At 45.5% G+C, this 19,130-nt stretch overlaps 1 protein-coding gene across 2 annotated transcripts in view; it reads right to left on the minus strand.

Annotated features, from left to right (window-relative positions):
• VPS36 (vacuolar protein sorting 36 homolog) overlaps nucleotides 1-19,130 on the minus strand; it is a 1,108,846-nt gene that overhangs the window by 122,318 nt on the left and 967,398 nt on the right. For both annotated transcript variants that reach the window (XM_044071665.1, XM_044071664.1), the window contains one exon: nucleotides 10,635-10,699. In XM_044071665.1, coding sequence (XP_043927600.1) covers nucleotides 10,635-10,699 — 65 coding nt within the window. The remainder of the gene's footprint in view (nucleotides 1-10,634; nucleotides 10,700-19,130) is intronic.

The raw sequence follows: 19,130 nt of genomic DNA on the forward strand, positions 1-19,130 counted from the left end.
ACCGACCTAGTGATGGCCTCCGGTACCGAAGTTACCGGCTGTGCGGTGTAGTCGGTCGGAAGCGGTAGAGATTCGGCTTCAGTAGAGACTGAGACACTCGCGGTAGGCCTAGGCGTGGAGTCGGATGAAACCGCGGACCGCGTGTGTCGGTCCTTATCCTTTCGTTTTTTGGGTAAATGAGCTGTCGGAAGCTCCGACGGCATGATATAACAGAAATTGTCCCCAAAAAATTCCACTGCAAACTCTGCCCGACGCCTAAGACTGCGCTTATTGAAGGAAGCACAGGCTGAACAGGCCGAGACGTCGTGGTCTGGGCCTAGGCAGGGTAAGCAGTAAGAGTGGAAATCCTTATGAGGTATTTGTTTCCCACAAGATAAATTAGAAGTTATGTACTTACCATAACGTTCCATCTGAGTAGGTGGATTCATTTGTCTGCAACCTGTGGGTATGGATCCGAACCGGCATGGTTTATCCAGCTATGGATCCGAGCTCATAGCTCCTCCCCTCACCCATAATGCTCTGCTCTCCCTACATGACCTCAGATCGAGTTTGCCCTGTACCAAATACCCTAACCAAAGGGTAACACATCCTATGCAGGAAACTGACAAAGCCAGGGGGATAGGAGGGCGAGATGGTTGCAGACAAATGAATCCACCTACTCAGATGGAACGTTATGGTAAGTACATAACTTCTAAATCTAAAGTAGGAGAATTCATTTGTCAGCAACCTGTGGGGCAGAGTCCCCAGCTACCTGAGTCTTGGGTGGCCATCATGGAAGGATATTCCGGAGCACCGCGGAGCCAAAGGATGCTCTACCTCTAGACGTGATATCCAGCTTGTAATGAGAAATAAAGGTATGAGATGAAGCCCAAGTGGCTGCTGAACAAATGTCATCCAGAGGAATCCTAGCCTTAAAGGCCGCTGAGGTAGAAATAGACCGGGTCGAATGAGCATGGACTCCTTCCGGTGCGGACCTCCCGGAAGCTTGGTAAGCTAATAGAATACACTGGGAAATCCAGCGTGACAAGGAGACTTTGGAAATTGGTTTACCCAGATTGAATTTGTCCAAGGAAATGAACAATTGGTCGGATTGCCTATGACCAGCTGTCCTGTTAAGATAAAAACGAAGCTGCCTGTGAACATCCAAGGAATGCAGCTTGTATTCGCTTTTGTTCTGATATTTAGGAAAGAAAACAGGGAGGTTGATGGACTGATTAATGTTCGCTTCTGAAGCTACCTTAGGAAGAAAGGAGGAATTGGTCCTGAGGTACACGGGGTCTGGATGGAAGATCAAGTAAGGCGGTTTCATGGACAGGGCTTGAAGTTCAGAAACTCTCTTGGCTGAAGTAATGGCTACTAAAAATGCAGTCTTAAGAGATAAGAATTTCAGGTCTACTGTGGCCGAGCTCGAAGGGGAGCGGTCAAGGCCTGAAGAACCAAGGAAAGATCCCACGGTGGAACCGCCTGCTTGACAGGGGGTCTAAGCAGAAAGGTGCCTTTTAGGAATATTTTACATAATTTGGCAGACATAAGAGGCCCAGAGTCATGACCAACATGATAATGAGAAATGGCCGCTAGCTGAACTTTGACTGTGGAACTACTGGCGCCATCATTAAAAAGAGTAGTAAGGAAGTCTAGAACCAAAGGAAGGGGAACCGTGAAGGGATCTAGACCTTGCCGCTCCGCCCAAATGGAGAATCGCTTCCATTTACTGCGGTAAATTTTTTTGGTAGAGGGTTTATGAGCTGCTACCAGAATGGCCTTAACTGGAGACGAGATACCAGGAGTCCTGATTAGGAGTGGAACTGGAGCAGCCAAGCAGTCAGCTTCAAGTTGCCCAGGTTCGGAGTTGGTAGGTTCGATGGGTGTGATATCAGATCCGGAATGGGATCTAGAATCCAAGGTGGATTCACTGAGTGAGACCTCAGGTAAGGGAACCAGATCTGCCAAGGCCAGAATGGGGCTATGAGGATCATTCTGCACCCCAACCGAGAGGCTTTCTGAAGTACCTGGAGCATCAGAGGCAGAGGGGGGGTATGCGTAAAGAAGACCGGGAGGCCAAGCATGGACCAGAGCATCTCTCGGGGAATCCCCTGGAGGAGGGATTAGAGTGAAAAAACTGTCGGACTTGGTGTTTAAGGGAAAAGCAAAGAGATCGCAACAAGGAGTTCCCCACTGTGCGAAGATACGTTTTGCTACTTGAGCATTGAGAGACCACTCGTACGGGGAGAGGACGGTGCGACTGAGCTTGTCCGCAAGGATGTTGGACCGACCCGGAATATGCATTGCGATGAGAAAGCGGTTGGTGGAGATCGCCCATTCCCACACTCTCATGGCTTCTCGACATAAAGGGTAAGACCTGGTTCCCCCCTGTTTGTTGATGTACCAGACCACCGACATGTTGTCTGACTGAATCGCAATTGTTCCCAGGGGAAGAAAGGCTTGAAGTGCTTGCAACGCCAAGAGCACCGCCCTCATCTCCAGAACATTGATATGCAGGGAGGTCTCTGAGTCGTTCCACGTGCCTTGGACCGTCCGGCCTGCAAAATGCCCCCCCCACCCGAGGCGGGAGGCGTCCGTGGTCACTGTGGCAAGAGGGGGAGATGCACAAAAGGGGCGGCCTCCGTGGAGATCCTTGGAATGGAGCCACCACAAGAGAGACCGCTTGCAAGCCTTGCTGATTGCAATGGGGTGATGCAGGGGGAGAGAAAGATATGACCATTGTACTTGAAGCGTCCACTGAAGTACCCGCATGTTCAAGCGGACGAGTGGGAGAAGAGAAATCGCTGCTGCCATGGACCCTAGAGCCCTCAGGACCAATTCCGCCGGAACCGAGCTGGAGTGGAGGATGGCCTGCACCTGGAGTCGCAGATTCCGAACTCTGTCAGTTGTGAGAAAGGCTCTTAACTCCCTCGTGTCTAACCTGGCTCCTATGAATTCTATCAACTGAGTAGGGACCAGGTTGGACTTTCCTACGTTTATTGTGATGCCTAGCCAGGGAGCTAGATGAAGAAAGGAGTCTCTTGCCAAGAATAGTAGATGCCTTGTTGGGGCGGTGAGAAGCCAGTCGTCCAGGTACGGAAAGACCTGCACCCCCTGAAGCCTCAGGTGGGCCGCAACCACTGCTAATACTTTGGTGAACACCCTGGGGGCTGTGGTGAGACCAAAGGGAAGGACCCTGAACTGGTAGTGACTGGCTCCCAGCTGGAAGCAAAGAAACCTCCTGGACCGTCTGTCCATTAGTATGTGGTAGTACGCATCCTTGAGGTCTACAGAGCACATCCAGTGATTCTCTCCCAGAAGGGGGAGGATGGATTGTAAAGTGACCATCCGGAACTTCTCCTTGGGAACTGCCAGGTTTAATAGGGACAGGTCCAGAATGGGTCTTAGGTCCCCTGTCTTTTTTGGCACTAAAAAGAACCTGAAGTAGAACCCTGATCCGATCTGGTCTGGGGGGACGGGCTGGATGGCTCTTTTCCTCAGCAGATAGCCAATTTCTGCTGAAGCGGCCTCCCTCTGATCGGGTGGAACGTCGGGAAGGGATTTTAGTTTTGGGACGTGAAGATATGGAATTTTGTATCCTCTGGATATAATCCGGAGGACCCAGCGGTCTGATGTTATGGACTCCCATGCCGCTTTGTGCTCCGAAAAATGTCCCCCGACTGCCTCCAGAGTGGAGCAGTCGGGCAACCCCTCAGGGTTGCTGCGCGGGCCATTCAGAGAAAGGTTCTCTGGACCCGAAATTCCTGGGAGCCCCTCTGCCCCTGGGGCGGCGTCCTCCCTGTCCTCCTCTGCCACGGAAGGACTGGTTGTCCGGAGCGGGTTGGGATTGCTGCGACTTCCGGAACCACATCTTCTTCAGGCCCTTTTGGTTCCTAGAGTAGGACCTCTGGGGCACAGAGAAGCGGACTACAACAGCAGACAGCGTCTTCCCATCCTTCTCGTTCTGGACCAAGGTGTCGAGAACCGTCTTGCCAAAAAGGGCAGAACCGTCAAAGGGGGCGTTCGCGAATGACGCCTTGAAGGGCTCCGTGAAATCGCAATGGCGGAGCCAGGCCTGGCGTCTCGTGACTAGGCCTACTCCTGCAGCTCTAGCGGCTCCCTCAGTAGCATGGGAAAGTAACCGCATAGAGGTATTGGAAGAGTGGCCATACGGGTGGAGTGCAAAAGTTTCTCCTCCTCCGACATGGACTCCGGGGGGGATGCAGTGTATTCTTTGATAAGTTCGCTCTGCATCCTAATGACATGTGCCAGATAGTTGAGCGCCCTCACTGAGAAGGTCGCTGAACTAAACATTCGCTTCCCCAAGCGGTCCATCATCCGAGACTCCTTCCTCGGAGGATGAACTGAGGGACTCTCTTGAGTGAGTTCCCTCTTAGTGGCTGCTGCCGTCAACATGGCATCTACCGGGGGTCCCTTGCTCCAGTGGGCACGGTCAGCAGGGGGGCTAAGAATCCTGTCCGGCCTCTTGGGGATTGGCTCCACGGTGTCCGGTTCCTTCCACGCCCTGGTGGTAATGAGGTCCACCAGGGGGTCGGCAGGAGGGGACACCCAAGAGGTAGACGGGCCCGCTTCAAATGCCTCCAAGAACACGGACTCGTCCGAGGAAGACTGTGGGGCAGACCACCCACCTCTTATATGAAGCATTTCCATGATGTCTCCAAAGGAGACATCCTCGGGGGGTGATCTTGGGGAGCCTTCCCCTTCCTCCAAGTCCGTGTCTTCAGTTAAAGACTCGGGGGAGTCTATGTGCCTCCTCTTGCACGTGTGCTTGCGAGGTGCTTCCTCGGGGCTGTCCGAGGAGCCCTCAAGCAGTGTCAGTTCCAAAGGAACTGCTTGGGGCATTGAAGCGGGCTATCCCAGTGGCGGGTGGCGGAAGCCTGACCCAGAGCAGATGGAGTGCGGACGGGCGAAGCAAGTGCCGGGGGTCCGGATGCCCTCAACAGAGCCCTCTCCACTACATCAAAATCCGAAGGGGAGCTGGCCTCAACCAAAGGATCCGAAAGTCAGCTCCCCCTCGGATCCGAGGAATGGATCGGAGCTGGCGCCGAGCCCCTCGGATCCGAGGGACCAGTGCGCTCCGACACGGACGGCGCCGAAGGCACACTGAGTCCCCCGGCTCCGAAGCTCGGACCAAGGCTCTGAGAGGTCGGATCCGAAACTATCGAGGGAAGGGTCGGATCCGAAGTACCTAGTACTGTCGGCGCCAACCCACCCTCGGCTCCGAAGCTGCCCGGCTCCGAGCCCAGGTAGCAGGTCGGAGAAGGAGCTATGGGCTTGAAAAATGGGGTCGAGCTCCCCCCCGGGGGGGGAGGCAGGAGCACTCCCATCTGCATCTGGGCCTGGATGAACCTTCGCATCATCCGGTCCAGATCAGCGTCGGATAGGCTATAGGTGGACCTCGATGAGGCTACCGAGGTAGGCCTTGAGTACCGCCTCGATAGCCTCGAAGGAGGTCGGGTCTCCTCCTCCTCAGGCCCCGGTGAAAAGGATGGGGACCGGAGCCGAGGAGGAGGAGAGCCAGCAGCCAGAGAGGCCGGAGGAGAAGCCCGCTTAGCCGGCGGGGCCGAGACAGAGGTCTTGGCCCGCCGCTTGTGGTGCTTCTCTCTCTGGTCCTTCTTCCTGGCTTCCCTCTCCTCCGAACCCATAGAGGGAGTTTGAATCCCGGGAGGAGGAGGGAGAGCAGGTAAGGCAGGAACCGCCGAAGCGGTAACTACCAACGGGGCGGAGGCCGAAGCCAAGTCCGGGGGCAAGAGTCCCGCCAAGACCAGCTTTGACCTCCGCTTCTTCAATGCCCTGGGGTTGAACCCTGCACAGATTGAACACCCAGAGGTGAGGTGTTCAACCCCAAGGCATCGAACGCACCGAGTGTGGCCATCAGCAGGGGATAGCTTATGGCCACACTCTGAGCATTTTGAAAAGATTGCCTTTGGGGCCTCAGACATTTTTACTAATCCTTTTTTTTTTTTTTTTTTTTAAACAAAAGGAAAGTTAAGATAAATTAACCACTCACACAGAAGCCCCCAAAGAATCCACACGCACACAAGCTACGATACCAGCGAGGGGAGGGTACTATAAAGATAACCAATTTAACAAAAAAATTAACTTAAGAGAGGGAAAACCTAAAACTTTCACACAAAAAATTATTTTTTGACAGAAATTCCTTAGTAAAGAACCAAAATTAGCACTCAGCTGACAGGAGCTCAAAATCCAGCTGTCACCATGAACGCGGCAAACTAGATCTGAGGTCATGTAGGGAGAGCAGGGCATTATGGGTGAGGGGAGGAGCTAGGAGCTCGGATCCATAGCTGGATAAACCATGCCGGTTCGGATCCGATATCGGATCCATACCCACAGGTTGCTGACAAATGAATTCTCCTACTTCAGATCAATTATTAACTTTAACTGTTTGATCTGACATCGGCTGAGGCAAGAAAGAGTCCCCAACGGGGTACTTAGCTTTTTTGAAGACTTCGGTAGCTGAAATCACAGGAGCTGGCCGACCGACACTTGCGAACTGCTTCTGCTTTGGGCACCTTGCGGCAAGAAAGACTGAGGAAGATGGCGTCGGCTGACACTTTTATACCCCAGGCGCTCTGATGTCGGGGAAAGGGGCGACATCAGCCGACGCTGGACCCAGACTTTGGAATCCGGCCGACCGAAGGGCTGCCTGAGGCAGGACAACCCATATGTAAGGACTGCAGATGCATCCTTGAAGGATATTGCATATCATTTCAACAACTACCTTCTCTATTTTGCATCTGACACCTTTTCTCATTCTTCCAACTCTTCTAGTTTACCCCCACTATTGCTAATGTGGACTTGCAAATGATTACTTCTGCACAGCCGCTGAATCCATGGACATTGTTGACAGACATACCTGCAACGTCTTCCCCAGCAGTAGCTGTTCTTGTTTTTAGCATTAAGAGAAATCTGTGGAAGAACACCTACCAGATGCCAGAAGAACCATGGTTGAAAATAACTCATACACATACTTGAAACAAAGTATGCTATAGGTGAGACCAGGACCTTGTAAGGTTGAACAACAATAGAGTGTATGATATGCATCTGGAAAGTAAACACCTGGGGAAATATTACAGCGGAACAGTTATTAATAACAAAAAGTGAAATTATAAGAAAAGTCAGATGACCTCACAACAGGAAAGCAATTAAGATACAAAACAGAGGACTATGTGTGAATCTATATATACAATTACAGGCATTACTAGCAGAATGCAGGAAACTTCTAGCCCACTGTACAATTAGTAATGTTCCATATTATGCACGGTGGAGTTCTGAAGACTTCTTTCTTCTTCAGGCCATAATCAATTGAGACAAGGGCAAATAAAAAGGTCCAAGTCTATCAGAAGCAGCAAGGCAATTACAGCATTCATAGGTCACTATCTGAATAACCTGGCTTTACAGGTGTATTAAACATATTATTTCTCTGATTTATTGGATTGTGCCCTTTCTTACCTGTGCTGTCTAAAACAGTACATTGGAAAGCATTAAAGATACTTTACTGAGTATTTCAGTAAACTAGTAAAATCCAGTAGGTAGTGTGATATATTTGAAAGAAATGTACACAAATGGAGAAAACAGTTCAGTAACAACTAACCACTACCCTGCCATTAACTGGGAAAACTACTCATGTACCAACACCTTTGCCCAACGGTTCTTGGAATTCATAAATTCCAATGCCCTGGATCAACTAATCCATAGTCCCACCAGGGGCTACAATATCCTAGACCTGGTCATTACCAACATGGGAAATCGATGCTCCACACCTATGGTCACCCCCTCGTTAGTCAGGTCTGACCATAAGCTAATCACCCTTAACATCCACATCCCACCCCCACACCCAGTAAGGAAACCTCCATAAAAAACTTCTCCAAAGCCAACTTCATGCTACTCAAGTCAGAAGTGACAAACTTCATGACACCCATACAGACGGGAACAGAAAGTTCAACTGCTGAATCTTACACTAAGGCACTGTACGAGCACATCCACTCATGCAATGAATCATGCCATCCCAAATAGAACCAAGATGCTCTCATCCAAAAAAATGAAGCCAATCTGGTGGTCCCCTGCCATAAACAAACTTTACAACAAAAGGAAGAAACTGTTGCAGAAAAGAGGAAAATCCCAGGAGGCATAAAACTTCCTTACCAGCCTCAGTAAGAAACTGAGATCCCTCATAAAATCCTCCAAAGCTAGTTATGAAAATAAAATTGCCAAAGATTCCAAAGACAACCACAAGGCATTCTATAACTATGTCAAGAATCTACATGGCAATGCTCAGATATGCTCTGAGCTAAAACAGAATTACATTAAATATACTGATCCCAAGAATATTGCCAATATACTGGCAGATTGATTCAGTGCTAACTTCACCCCCCCTCTCACCCCCTAAATGGCCCATCTCAATAGCGGAAGATTGCCAAATTCCAGTAATAACGGCCACACAGGTAAAAAACGCACTCTCCAAAGCTAAGAATACAGCATCCATGGGACCAGATGACATCTCGGGCTGTGTACTATATGAACTACAATATGAACTGGCACCTCACCTAAGTGTCATGTTTAATCATAGCCTCACCTCAGGTTTCGCGCCCATTGAGTGGCGCAGAGCTACAGTTATCCCACTCCACAAGGGGGGATCCACCTTGGATCCCAGAAACTACCGTCCCATCAATCTGACAAGCCTTATCTGCAAGGCCATGGAGTGTATTATCATGGAAATTATAAACAAAGACATTGGCAACCTTCAAACAGTGGACCCCACCCAGTTTGGGATCGTGAAGGGACGATCTTGTCTCCTGAACCTGATTGACTTCTTCGAATCAGTCTCCAGAGCCATGGACAAGGGTAAGGTGGTCCACACACAGCCTATCTAGACCTTGCCAAGGCCTTTGACACCATCCCCCACTCTGGAATCATAGACAAACTTACTAAGCTGGGCATTAATCCCTACGTCACCCAATGGGTTGCTAACTGGCTTACTGATAGAACCCACACTGTAAAAGTAGCCAACTCCAAATCCAGCTCCAGACAAATGACAAGTGGAGTACCTCAGGGTTCAGTCCTGGGACCGCTCTTGTTTGGTATCTACTTCTCTGAAGTACAGGCCAACACTAAGGGACCCTGGATAACAAAGTTCGCAGATGACTGCAAACTGGGAGCCATTACTGAATCCCCAAATGATGTGGATACTCTACAAAAGGGCCTTACAGAAACAGATGCTTGGTGCCAGAGCCATGGGCTCAAGCTCAATGCCAAGAAATGTACAGTTATCTCCTTTGGGAAAAAACATGTACCCGTGAATTACCATATAGGTGGCAGTACACTAAACACCGAAAGTGTGATAAGAGACTTGGGGACACAGGTGGACAGTGGTCTCACCTTCAATAACCACATTGTCACAACAGTCATGAAATCCTTTCTATGTGGCACACCTCATCACTAAGGGCTTTTCATCCAGAAAAAAGGAGGTCATTGTCCCACTGTACTCATCCCTCATTAGACCCATTATAGAATACAACACCCCGTTTGGTATGTACCTCTCAAGACATCTGCAACAACTGGAAAGGCCACAGAAATACCTCACTGAAAGAATCACAGGCCTAAAGCAGATGCCCTACGCTGACCACCTTAAAAAACTCCAGCTATACTCTGTCACATATCGTCTACTCAGAGGCGATCTCTGCTTAACATACAAGGCCATGTCAAACCCAGAGCTGTTGGACATGCTACACTTAAAGAAATCCCAATCCCTCAGAGCCACACGCTCCAGGGATCTAAACCTTGTCATCACAATAAACAAAACATGCTGGAGGGATAGGTTCCTGACCCAAAGACTCCCCATACTCTGGAATAGATTGCCCATACATGTCAAGCAGAGTGCCTCTTTGGCCCTCTTCAAAAGGAACCTTGACGATTGGATGGAAGAAAGGAAATTCACCCCGGGGATCACGTCAGTCACCCTGCTAGACAGGGGTCCAGGGAAGTAAATAGTGTGGGAAGAAATAGCCAGGGAATTGTTATGGCTAGGCTTGTATACGCCCTAGGGCTGATAGCCTAGTACCAACCTATGAACCTAACCAGTTCGGAAATATTTTTCACAGGACAAATTTAACAGATCCCCTTAGTAAACAGTGGTTCCAAAAACAATGGATGAATTAAAAAATGTACAAAACATTGCTAAGACAGTTCTGGTGAAGCCAGAAAATACTAGATGTTGGTTAAGTAAGACAAACAGGTAATCTAATAAGGAGGGAAATGGGCAGATAGAATAATGCAAACAATCTAAACTTGCTATCAAAGACTATGCCTGTATGACTTCCTTATAATTCTTTCTTGACAACAAACTCTTTAGTGTCCCACAAAACAATGGTATCCATGGGCAAGAAAATGTGAAAAAAATCAGAATGTCTCTTTCATAATACAACCACTAAATATATAAAATTAAGGTAGTGCTTGACAAAGTTAAACTCTCACAGCTTAAAAGACCAGCACCACTGTCCATGGCTGACTCAAGGCAGGGGGAGGGCACTTCAAGAAAATCTCTACTCATAAGCCAAGCACAGTACATTCCTAATGCACTGCCAACAAAAAATCTTTCCAAAGTCACTTACCTCAGTGGCAGTTTACGTGCTTCAAACATTTTGCAAGCATTTACCAAATCTTCTGGTGACAGCAACTAAAATAAATAAATTATAAACATGTTAGAAGACTTTTTTAACTATGTAGTTTTAGTATTCCTAAGTGCTTAGCACTTAAGACAATGTTTTTTCCAAATCAATGAATAACATTGAGTCGGCATATTTCCAACAAAAATAATTAAAAGAAAGTAAGTTTCCCCATAATAGGATATTTATTATGAAGAAGTAATCCGTGAAGTAATGCACAAAGATGCAAACTTTTTAGTCAGGTGAAGCATCAAATATGGTATTTTTTATTTAGAAGTATGCCCCCATGTGAGCTAGTACATATCCCTCGTGGCTGACTACAATAAAAAATGAGTCACTTACATAACTAATGAAGGAATGTGCTCATCCCAGTTCTTCTGTGTCAAAATATTCAAAAATATGTACAGAATGCAAATAAGTTATCACATTCTCATGTTCTAGCCATCCAAAAGAAAGCTCAGTCACCACAAGATTCCCTGCTGGACAATTGTAGCAAAACCTGCCATTTCTCTGAAATAGATTAACTTGCAATGTTTCATACAGGTGTGTAAAGTAGTCCAAGAAATTCCTTTCATGATAGCCGGTGTAGAGATATTTCTAAAATATGAAATGACAACACATTTATGAAGTGCACCACGACAAGTACATCCAGGATCTTATTTTACTTATCACAAAAAAGGCAATACACTGCTCAAGGCAGTTAGACAAGAGTTGTTCAGCTAAGGCAAAAGTCTGTGCATCTTTCATAAGAGACAAACAGCTTGTCTGTTCTCAGATATATAACCATGTGTGAAGCAGGTACATAACTCTCAATCTCTCATCACCAGATTCATGGAAAAGCCATAAATATTCAAGAACAAAGGAACATTTTTTTCATATTTAGCACCACTGATCTATAAAACTAGCAAAATAAGAGTACACAAATTAACATGCATTTTCTGAAATTAAAAAAAAATGCTACTTTAAGGCATGTCATCATTTGCTGATTACAGTCCACCACTTTCCTCAAAGTATCACTGCCTGAGATTTGTGACATTTACATGAAATGTCATCAAGTTGAAGTTCGCATAATTAAACCCAAATGGCCGATCACTGTAACACTGAAAAAGAAAGAAAAGAAAAAAACATGCCCCCCTGCACCCCTACATACACTGTGAAACATAAATATCAACTCCAATATTACATGACACTGGGGAAAGTGCAAATGTCCAAATCTCATTGTTTTGTGATCTTATTCGGGAAAATCTAGTAGTGTAATCAGATGATTCCCGAGCAGCTATACTGTTGTTTTCCTTGTTTGAAAAAATATGCATTGCATGACAAGTTTGTAACCCAGGGGGGTTTGCTCCCTCTCCAAAAGGAGAAATTTTCTTGCTTTTTTCCCTTTTTGACATTGTCATAATCAACCATTTGGGTGTGATCATGCGTATTTTCATGTTATGACATTTCAAAGCAACATCATACACCCCACTGACTGTAGGTAGGTCAGAGCATAATTATGAGCCATAATAAGGAACAGATGATTGGTATAAGCAGGTATCCACCACTGTTCTCAGTAGCTGAATTAACTGTTTCAATGAAGCAGATGAGACTACCTTACATGTAAAGGTATGACCAATTTTAACTGAAATTTTTGCATTCTGAAAGATTGTAAAGCTTTTCTAAACATCAGGACCTGAAGCTCAGAAGTGTGTGTTTTCAAAGACAGAAACTTTAGGCTTGCAGAGGCAAGTGGTGTACAGGGATTATGCCCTGAATATGGCCCAGGAGACCTATGTTCAAATAGCAGTTCTGATCTCTTGATAGAGCTGGCAGGGAGGATAGGTTTGCCTATCCTGGGAAGAACAACCACACTGGCATAGGAGGATCATTCTTCAAGTACTGGTAGAAGGCAAGATTGGAACAAACACCAAAATTTCCATGTGGGAGGATAGAGAAGATGTGGTCACCCAAGAGGACAAGGCAGATATCCTCAGCTGGCCACTGTTCTATGCCTGGCCCAGCCACATAAACTGAAGTTAGTATAGAGGGCTAGGGCTCAGGAAAAAAAAAAAACACCCTACATCACATAACAGCAATCATTCCACTTCCTTACCAAGAGGTTTCCTTTCCCACCCTGCCGGCGACAGCCTCTGCCAGCAGGATGCTGGCAGATCAACTGTGACTCCCTACACCCCTTCCTGTCATCAAGTCACCCACAAGGAGGGGTTAGCACCAGGCACATAGAATGAGAGTAATGGGAGTGAAGCCAAGCAGCCGATAGCTGGGGGGTGTGCAACGGGATCCAAAACACACTCTCCAAACATGAAATTTAAATGCAAAGGAAGATATTTAGAACAAATTAGTGAAAACATTTTTATGAAATTTAGCAGATATGCTCTTACCATAATAATTGATTTATGAGAGGACTGAGCTTTGTAGATCATCATGCAGGTAGCCCCTACACAGTGTACACAGAGGGCTGCTTAGCTAACTTAGCTTTGTTGATTTTAATGCCTAGAAATGCTTTTGATATCATTACAGCTGAAATATCTTGTTGGACACAAAAGGCAGAACAGTACAGTTCATATCATAACTGCAGATGACTGAATAATAGGATCACTGATGCAGTCAAATTCATTATATGTAGCATATCTTCTGCAGGCAGATGTCAGACTTTTGGCTAGACTGCAAGAACAGTCGCAGGTTCCCAACACAGTGCTGGGTCAGTTCCTCCTTTTAAAGGAAGCCAGAAGGAAATATGGTTATAAAGAGGACCATAACCCACACCATCTACTTTTTCCTGGAGCAGGGTGTAAACATGGATCCCTGAACCGAGTCACAGATGGGAGGACTTAATACTAAAAAAAAAAAAAAAACGTTTACATTCAAGCAACAACTAATAACTACAGCAAATTCTCTTGAAGATTCCAACACACACACAAACACACACACACACACACACACACACACACACACACACAGCACATGCATATGAGCATGCGCATACACACAAGCACGCACATACACACATGCACGCACACTTACCCTTGTGCACACTAATACTAAGAAAGTGATACCCCTGTGGCATAATAATGTACAATAACAAAACAATTCAGACAGCAGAACATAGCTGGGCATACCTCACACAGACAAATATAATCCTTGTTGGTCACGCTTTCAAAAACCTGGATTTCCTTCAAAAGGGCCGATAAAAGAACCTTGACAGAGGAATAAGAAGGCCCATAGGAGAGTAACTCTCAAAAATATCGTAAAAACAGAGATCAACTAGCCCTGAATAGATGATGGTTGCATTGTTGGCACAAACTAGAAAACCTTTTCCATTTGCTGATATAGGATTTTCTAGTAGCAGGTTTTCATGCCTCCATTAGTATCTGTTGCACATCCTCAGTAAAAAGGTGCCTAAAAGGAATTAAAATCCCATCATCTATGCAGTCAATTGAAGATGATTGATGTCAGGTTGTTCAAACAGTCCTATTCTTGCATGAGTAGATCCAATCTGCGAGAAAGCTTGTGGTAATTGCCCATGGCCATTTCCAAAAGAAGGAAGAACCATGCTTGACTGTACCAGAAGGAAGTCCTCAAAATAATCTTGGGGGATTCCTTCTGAATCTTCAGAAGTACCCTGGATATCAGTGGAAAGGGCAGAAAAGCATACAGGAACATTCCTGTCAAAAGAAAAGAAAATGCATCTGTCTTCCCGGTCTTCTTAAATGAAGCCCTGCAACAAAATCTTGCCAGCTGATTGTTGAAAGAGGAGGCAAAGAGGTCTAACTTGAGGAACTCCCCACAGATGGATCAAATCTTGGAAGACCCCTTATCTAGTTTTCATTCATGAGGGTCTGCCCTGGTCCTGCTCAGCTTGTCTGCCACAAATTTGCTCTAACAGAATGTAGGATGCTTGTAGAGTGAGACTGTGCTACGAAGCTGTATCTGAAGCTGACATGGCTAGTCTGCAAAAGGCGTATGACCTGGTTCCGCTTGCTTATTGATATACATCAAGGCTGTGGCATTTTCTTCAACCACTTCAAGAGGTACAGGGGACCAAAAATGGATCAGAGTTGAGTACCTTGATCAGGGCTAGCATCTCTTTGATATTTATGTGCTTGCATCTGTCATTGGTGACAGACACCCCCTGCACTTTTATCCCTCCTGAAAGTCCTCCCTAAGCACATTCCAAAGCATTTGTGGTGACTGCTTTGGAGTAGGAAGGAAGAAAAGACCTGAATTTAAGATTATCTGTTGTCTCCACCAAACTATTTCTCTTCTGACAAACCCTAGCACCAGGATTTGAAAAGATAAGGGTGGTGATGCTGAGACCAAAGAAATTTCAGATACCACTGTATCCTTCTCATGTGGTGTCTTGCCAGGGGTATCATGAGAATCATAGATCTCATGAGACCTAAAATGTGAGGTATTCCTTCACAGTGATGGAAGTCTGAGAGAAAAAACCTTAGAAATAAATCTAAATGAAGATCTATGTTTACAATAGTGAATCTCCCAGTGGGTGGAAAACCTTAGAAATAAATCTAAATGAAGATCTATGTTTACAATAGTGAATCTCCCAGTGGGGGGATCATGGCAATGTGTTTACACTTGCCACAACTTTAGGGAACATCCCTGGGATTCTAACAGAGGGGCTACTATGCGATTCAAGTATACCAGACTCTAAGGAATTAATGTTCATACACCTAGAGGAAGGATGCCATTGGTGTGTTTTGAACACATGACATTGCACTAGGATTTTTAAATGGTGTGCCTAAACTGAACTGTTATCTGAGGAAGTTCCACTATTTACAGGAACAAAAAGTGCTTAATAAATATTGTTGTTTAACTTGGTATCACTTGATTGGTTTCCTTCGGCACCCTCTACTTTTTTATATTTAGTTTGTTGTCTTAGTCATAGCCTTATTGCGTTACTTAAAACAGTGCTAGTGGCCACAGCCCTGAAAGAAGTATCGACAGTCATACACACACTGCAAACAATGAGTACTAACCTCTGCAATAGAAGAAACTAAGTAACTTAATGCAGATTTTTCCTCACAAGAAGAAACTGCAGATAAAACATTCCTCATACGTTCACAATTTGTCAGAACAAACTTTAACATTTGAGCCTGACAATTCAAAATTTTGAAAATCAAAGTTGCAGAAGTATACACTTTTTTCCCATACCTATATATAATTTTCCCATCCCTATCAGAAAGAGTAGGAATGGAATCAGCCAAGTGCTTAGCAGCAGTGGGATCAACTAAAGCTATAGCTGCTGGGCCAGGTTTGTGAATAGTGTATACAAATTGAAAAGAACAAGGAACTTTATACATCCTACCTTTCTTTTTAGGGGCAGCTGGCTGACTACCAGGAAAAATGCAAGCAGTAAGCACAAACACACATCCTATAAAGCAGAGAGAACTGGAGGAAAGGGTGTAGGTTTTGGAAATACCTTCTGTAACAATTAAAAATATTTTCTGAAGGACGAAGAAATCTCAGTGTTCTCCCACTGAATATTCTGGCACATTTTAGCAATAGCTCAGAGAAAAAGAAACCTCCATAGAGAAAATCAGACAGTCAGCTCTCTTCTGAGACCGAATCAGACATCTGAGGAAAAAAATGTACCCATCCCTGTATCTTCCTGTTCAGATTCAGAATCCTGAATCTCTTCAGGAAAAGAGGAATCATTCTTTCTTTTACCAGAAACTACTTTACAAGAAGGATCAATAGCCTGAATTAAACACTGAGCTAAACTACTCCTATCCAAAGAAATTTAGGAGGATTAGATACATGTTTCATTTTCTGTTTCTTGTTAACAGAAGAAAATGGGGCCAACAAGTGTTACTAATGGCAGCAGTTGCTTCCCAAGGGATGGGCACAGCATTCTGACACATGGGAAATCTTCCCTGCTCCCTCTCCCAGGACCAACAAGAGTAGCTCTCCCTTCCACACTGAGGGGACTCCAACAGCCACAGAGGACATGGCTAGCCCTGATCCATAGTGGCTGTAGGTGCTACACTAGAGGGATCCGGGGGTAAAAGATGAGTGATCTGATGTACAAACAAAAGGCCACAGCAGTGATACCCAATTGCAATTGAGGGAAATTCTTAGCCTGCTGTGTTGGCAAAGGCTGTTTGCTTAACTTCTTCCTTTTGCAGCTGGAAACATGACTGACCATGTGATGGACAATCAGTTCCGTGTTCAGTCTGAAAATGGTGCCTCTTTACAAGGGGAGACGAGCAGCAATTGCTGGTAAACACTACTAGTCTACAAAAGATACTCTTTTTGATGGCAAAACACATTAAAAACACTATGCCAACCACACAAAAGAAAAATAAACTTAATTTGTCCACAGAAAAAGCATTTTCAGTTACTTTGCACTACTTTTAAACTGAAAAAAAAAACAAGTGCTCCGTTTAAAAGTATGTTACAGTCTCAAGACAGTCCGTTACAATACAACATTCCTAGCTTTAACACAGCTTTCCTGAAGACAAAAGTATAAAACATCAACAAAATTAAGAAAATTAACTTTTTCTCTCAACGGAAACTTATCTGCCCAGCAAAGGCAAACACAGATGATCAGCACAAGCTGACCGTCGATCCTTGAAAGCCTCAGAGGAGTGAACTGTTCGGTGGCAGTAAAGATCTGAAAGGCTTCATGCTCAGACTTGTTTTTCAGTCAACTCAGCTCGAACCCCTTGACAGTTTACATGTGAGGAAGGTGTCCTGAAGCTGTGGAAGCTGGTCAGCTATTATATCCTTGGCAGGACATAACCCATATAACTAAGGCTACTGCAGCACTGATCAATGTGATGAACATCTCACAACACAAGCTGCTTGTAAATGCTCTGCTTCAGGTCACATAAGAAGAGTTATGTACTTATCATAACTTGGAATTTGTGCTATCCAGTGTCATTATTTATCACGGATGGGTCTTGGATCCGTCCTCAGATCCTAGCCGGCAAAATGAATGACAGCTCCTGAGATTGAGCTCCTCCCCTCCCAGGACTCCTGCTACCCATAATCCTCAGATCAAGTTTGCTAGATAAATATTAAGACAGTGACACCATCGACACCCAGCAACAGCAGAACCAAACAGACCATTACTCCAAGAATCCCCTCCCTGCAGTCTGAAAATGGTGCCTCTTTACAGGGGGTTACCTTCTGGTTACCAGAAGGAGGGGGACGGAGGGTGGGAACATGATGAATAATGACACTGGATAGCACAGATTCCAAATTATGGTAAGTACATAACTCTTTATCTGATGCTATCCGTGTCATTATTGAGCATGGATGGGTCAGAGTCCCCCAGCTATCCAAAACCCTGGGAGGGAGGGAGGAAGGACATGCCAGAGCACAGAAGAACCAAACAAGACTACCTCAAGACACCAAGTCCAACTTGCAATGTGATACAAAGATATGGGGGGTTGACCAAGAGGCAGCAGCACAAATGTCATTCAAGAAGTCCTGGCCCAGAATGCTGAAGAAGTAGCCACTGACCTAGTAGAATTAGCTTTAATAGACTTGGGAAGATACCTGTGATTACTTTCATAAATGTGGGCTATAAAAGAAGCTATCCAAAGTGAAACTGACACTTTGGATATGGTCTTGCCTTTCTTGGCCCGGGAGAAGGCTACAAAAAGCTGATCTGACTTTCGAAAGTCCTCAGTCCTCTTCAAATAAAAATGTAGCTGCCTATGAACATCCAGGCAATGTAGCTGATACTGCCCTTTGTTTGAAAAGCTAGAAAAAAAAGACAGGAAGCTGAATAGACTGATTTAGGTTAGTTTCTGAAGTTACTTTTGGAATGAATGAAGGATTGGTTCTAAGACAGACCCTATCCTTGTGAAAAATCATGAAGAAAGGCTTTATGCAAAGAGCCTGGAATACAGAAACCCTCTTGGCAGAGGTAATGGCTACCAAAAAAGCTGTCTTCCAAGAAGGAAACAATATCACACTTCACAGCAGATTCAAAAGGAGGTTGTGTCAGGGACTGCAGCACCAAAGTAAGATCCCAAGGAGGATATGGATCTTTGAAGGGAGGCCTAAGCAAGGACACCCTTTAAGAACAGCCTTGCAGATCCTAGAACAAAACATGGGACTATTACTTAGATGAAAGTTAGAAATAGCCATTAATTGATGCTTAATCATCGAGAAACCTGCTCCTTGTTGGTACAGAGAAGAAAGGAAAGACAATGTCTGGAACCTGAACAGAAAAGGGATCAATGTCCCTCTGACGACCCCAAAGAGAGAACCTCTTCCATTAGTGAAAGGTTTCTGAGCCAAAATAATGAAGGCAACCTAACCTGGCTGATGATCACTGGAACTGAAGTTAGCACGCTGTCAGCCTCAGGGATATCAGGTTGGGAGGGGGAAGTCCCCATGGATGGGAAATGAGATCCTGGACAGGATCTACTATCTAAGGTGGAAATGTCATATGAGACAAGAGGAGGG

Source organism: Protopterus annectens, chromosome 5.part0 (assembly GCF_019279795.1).
Source record: "Protopterus annectens isolate FY-2018-M chromosome 5.part0, PAN1.0, whole genome shotgun sequence".
NCBI lineage: Eukaryota > Metazoa > Chordata > Ceratodontiformes > Protopteridae > Protopterus > Protopterus annectens.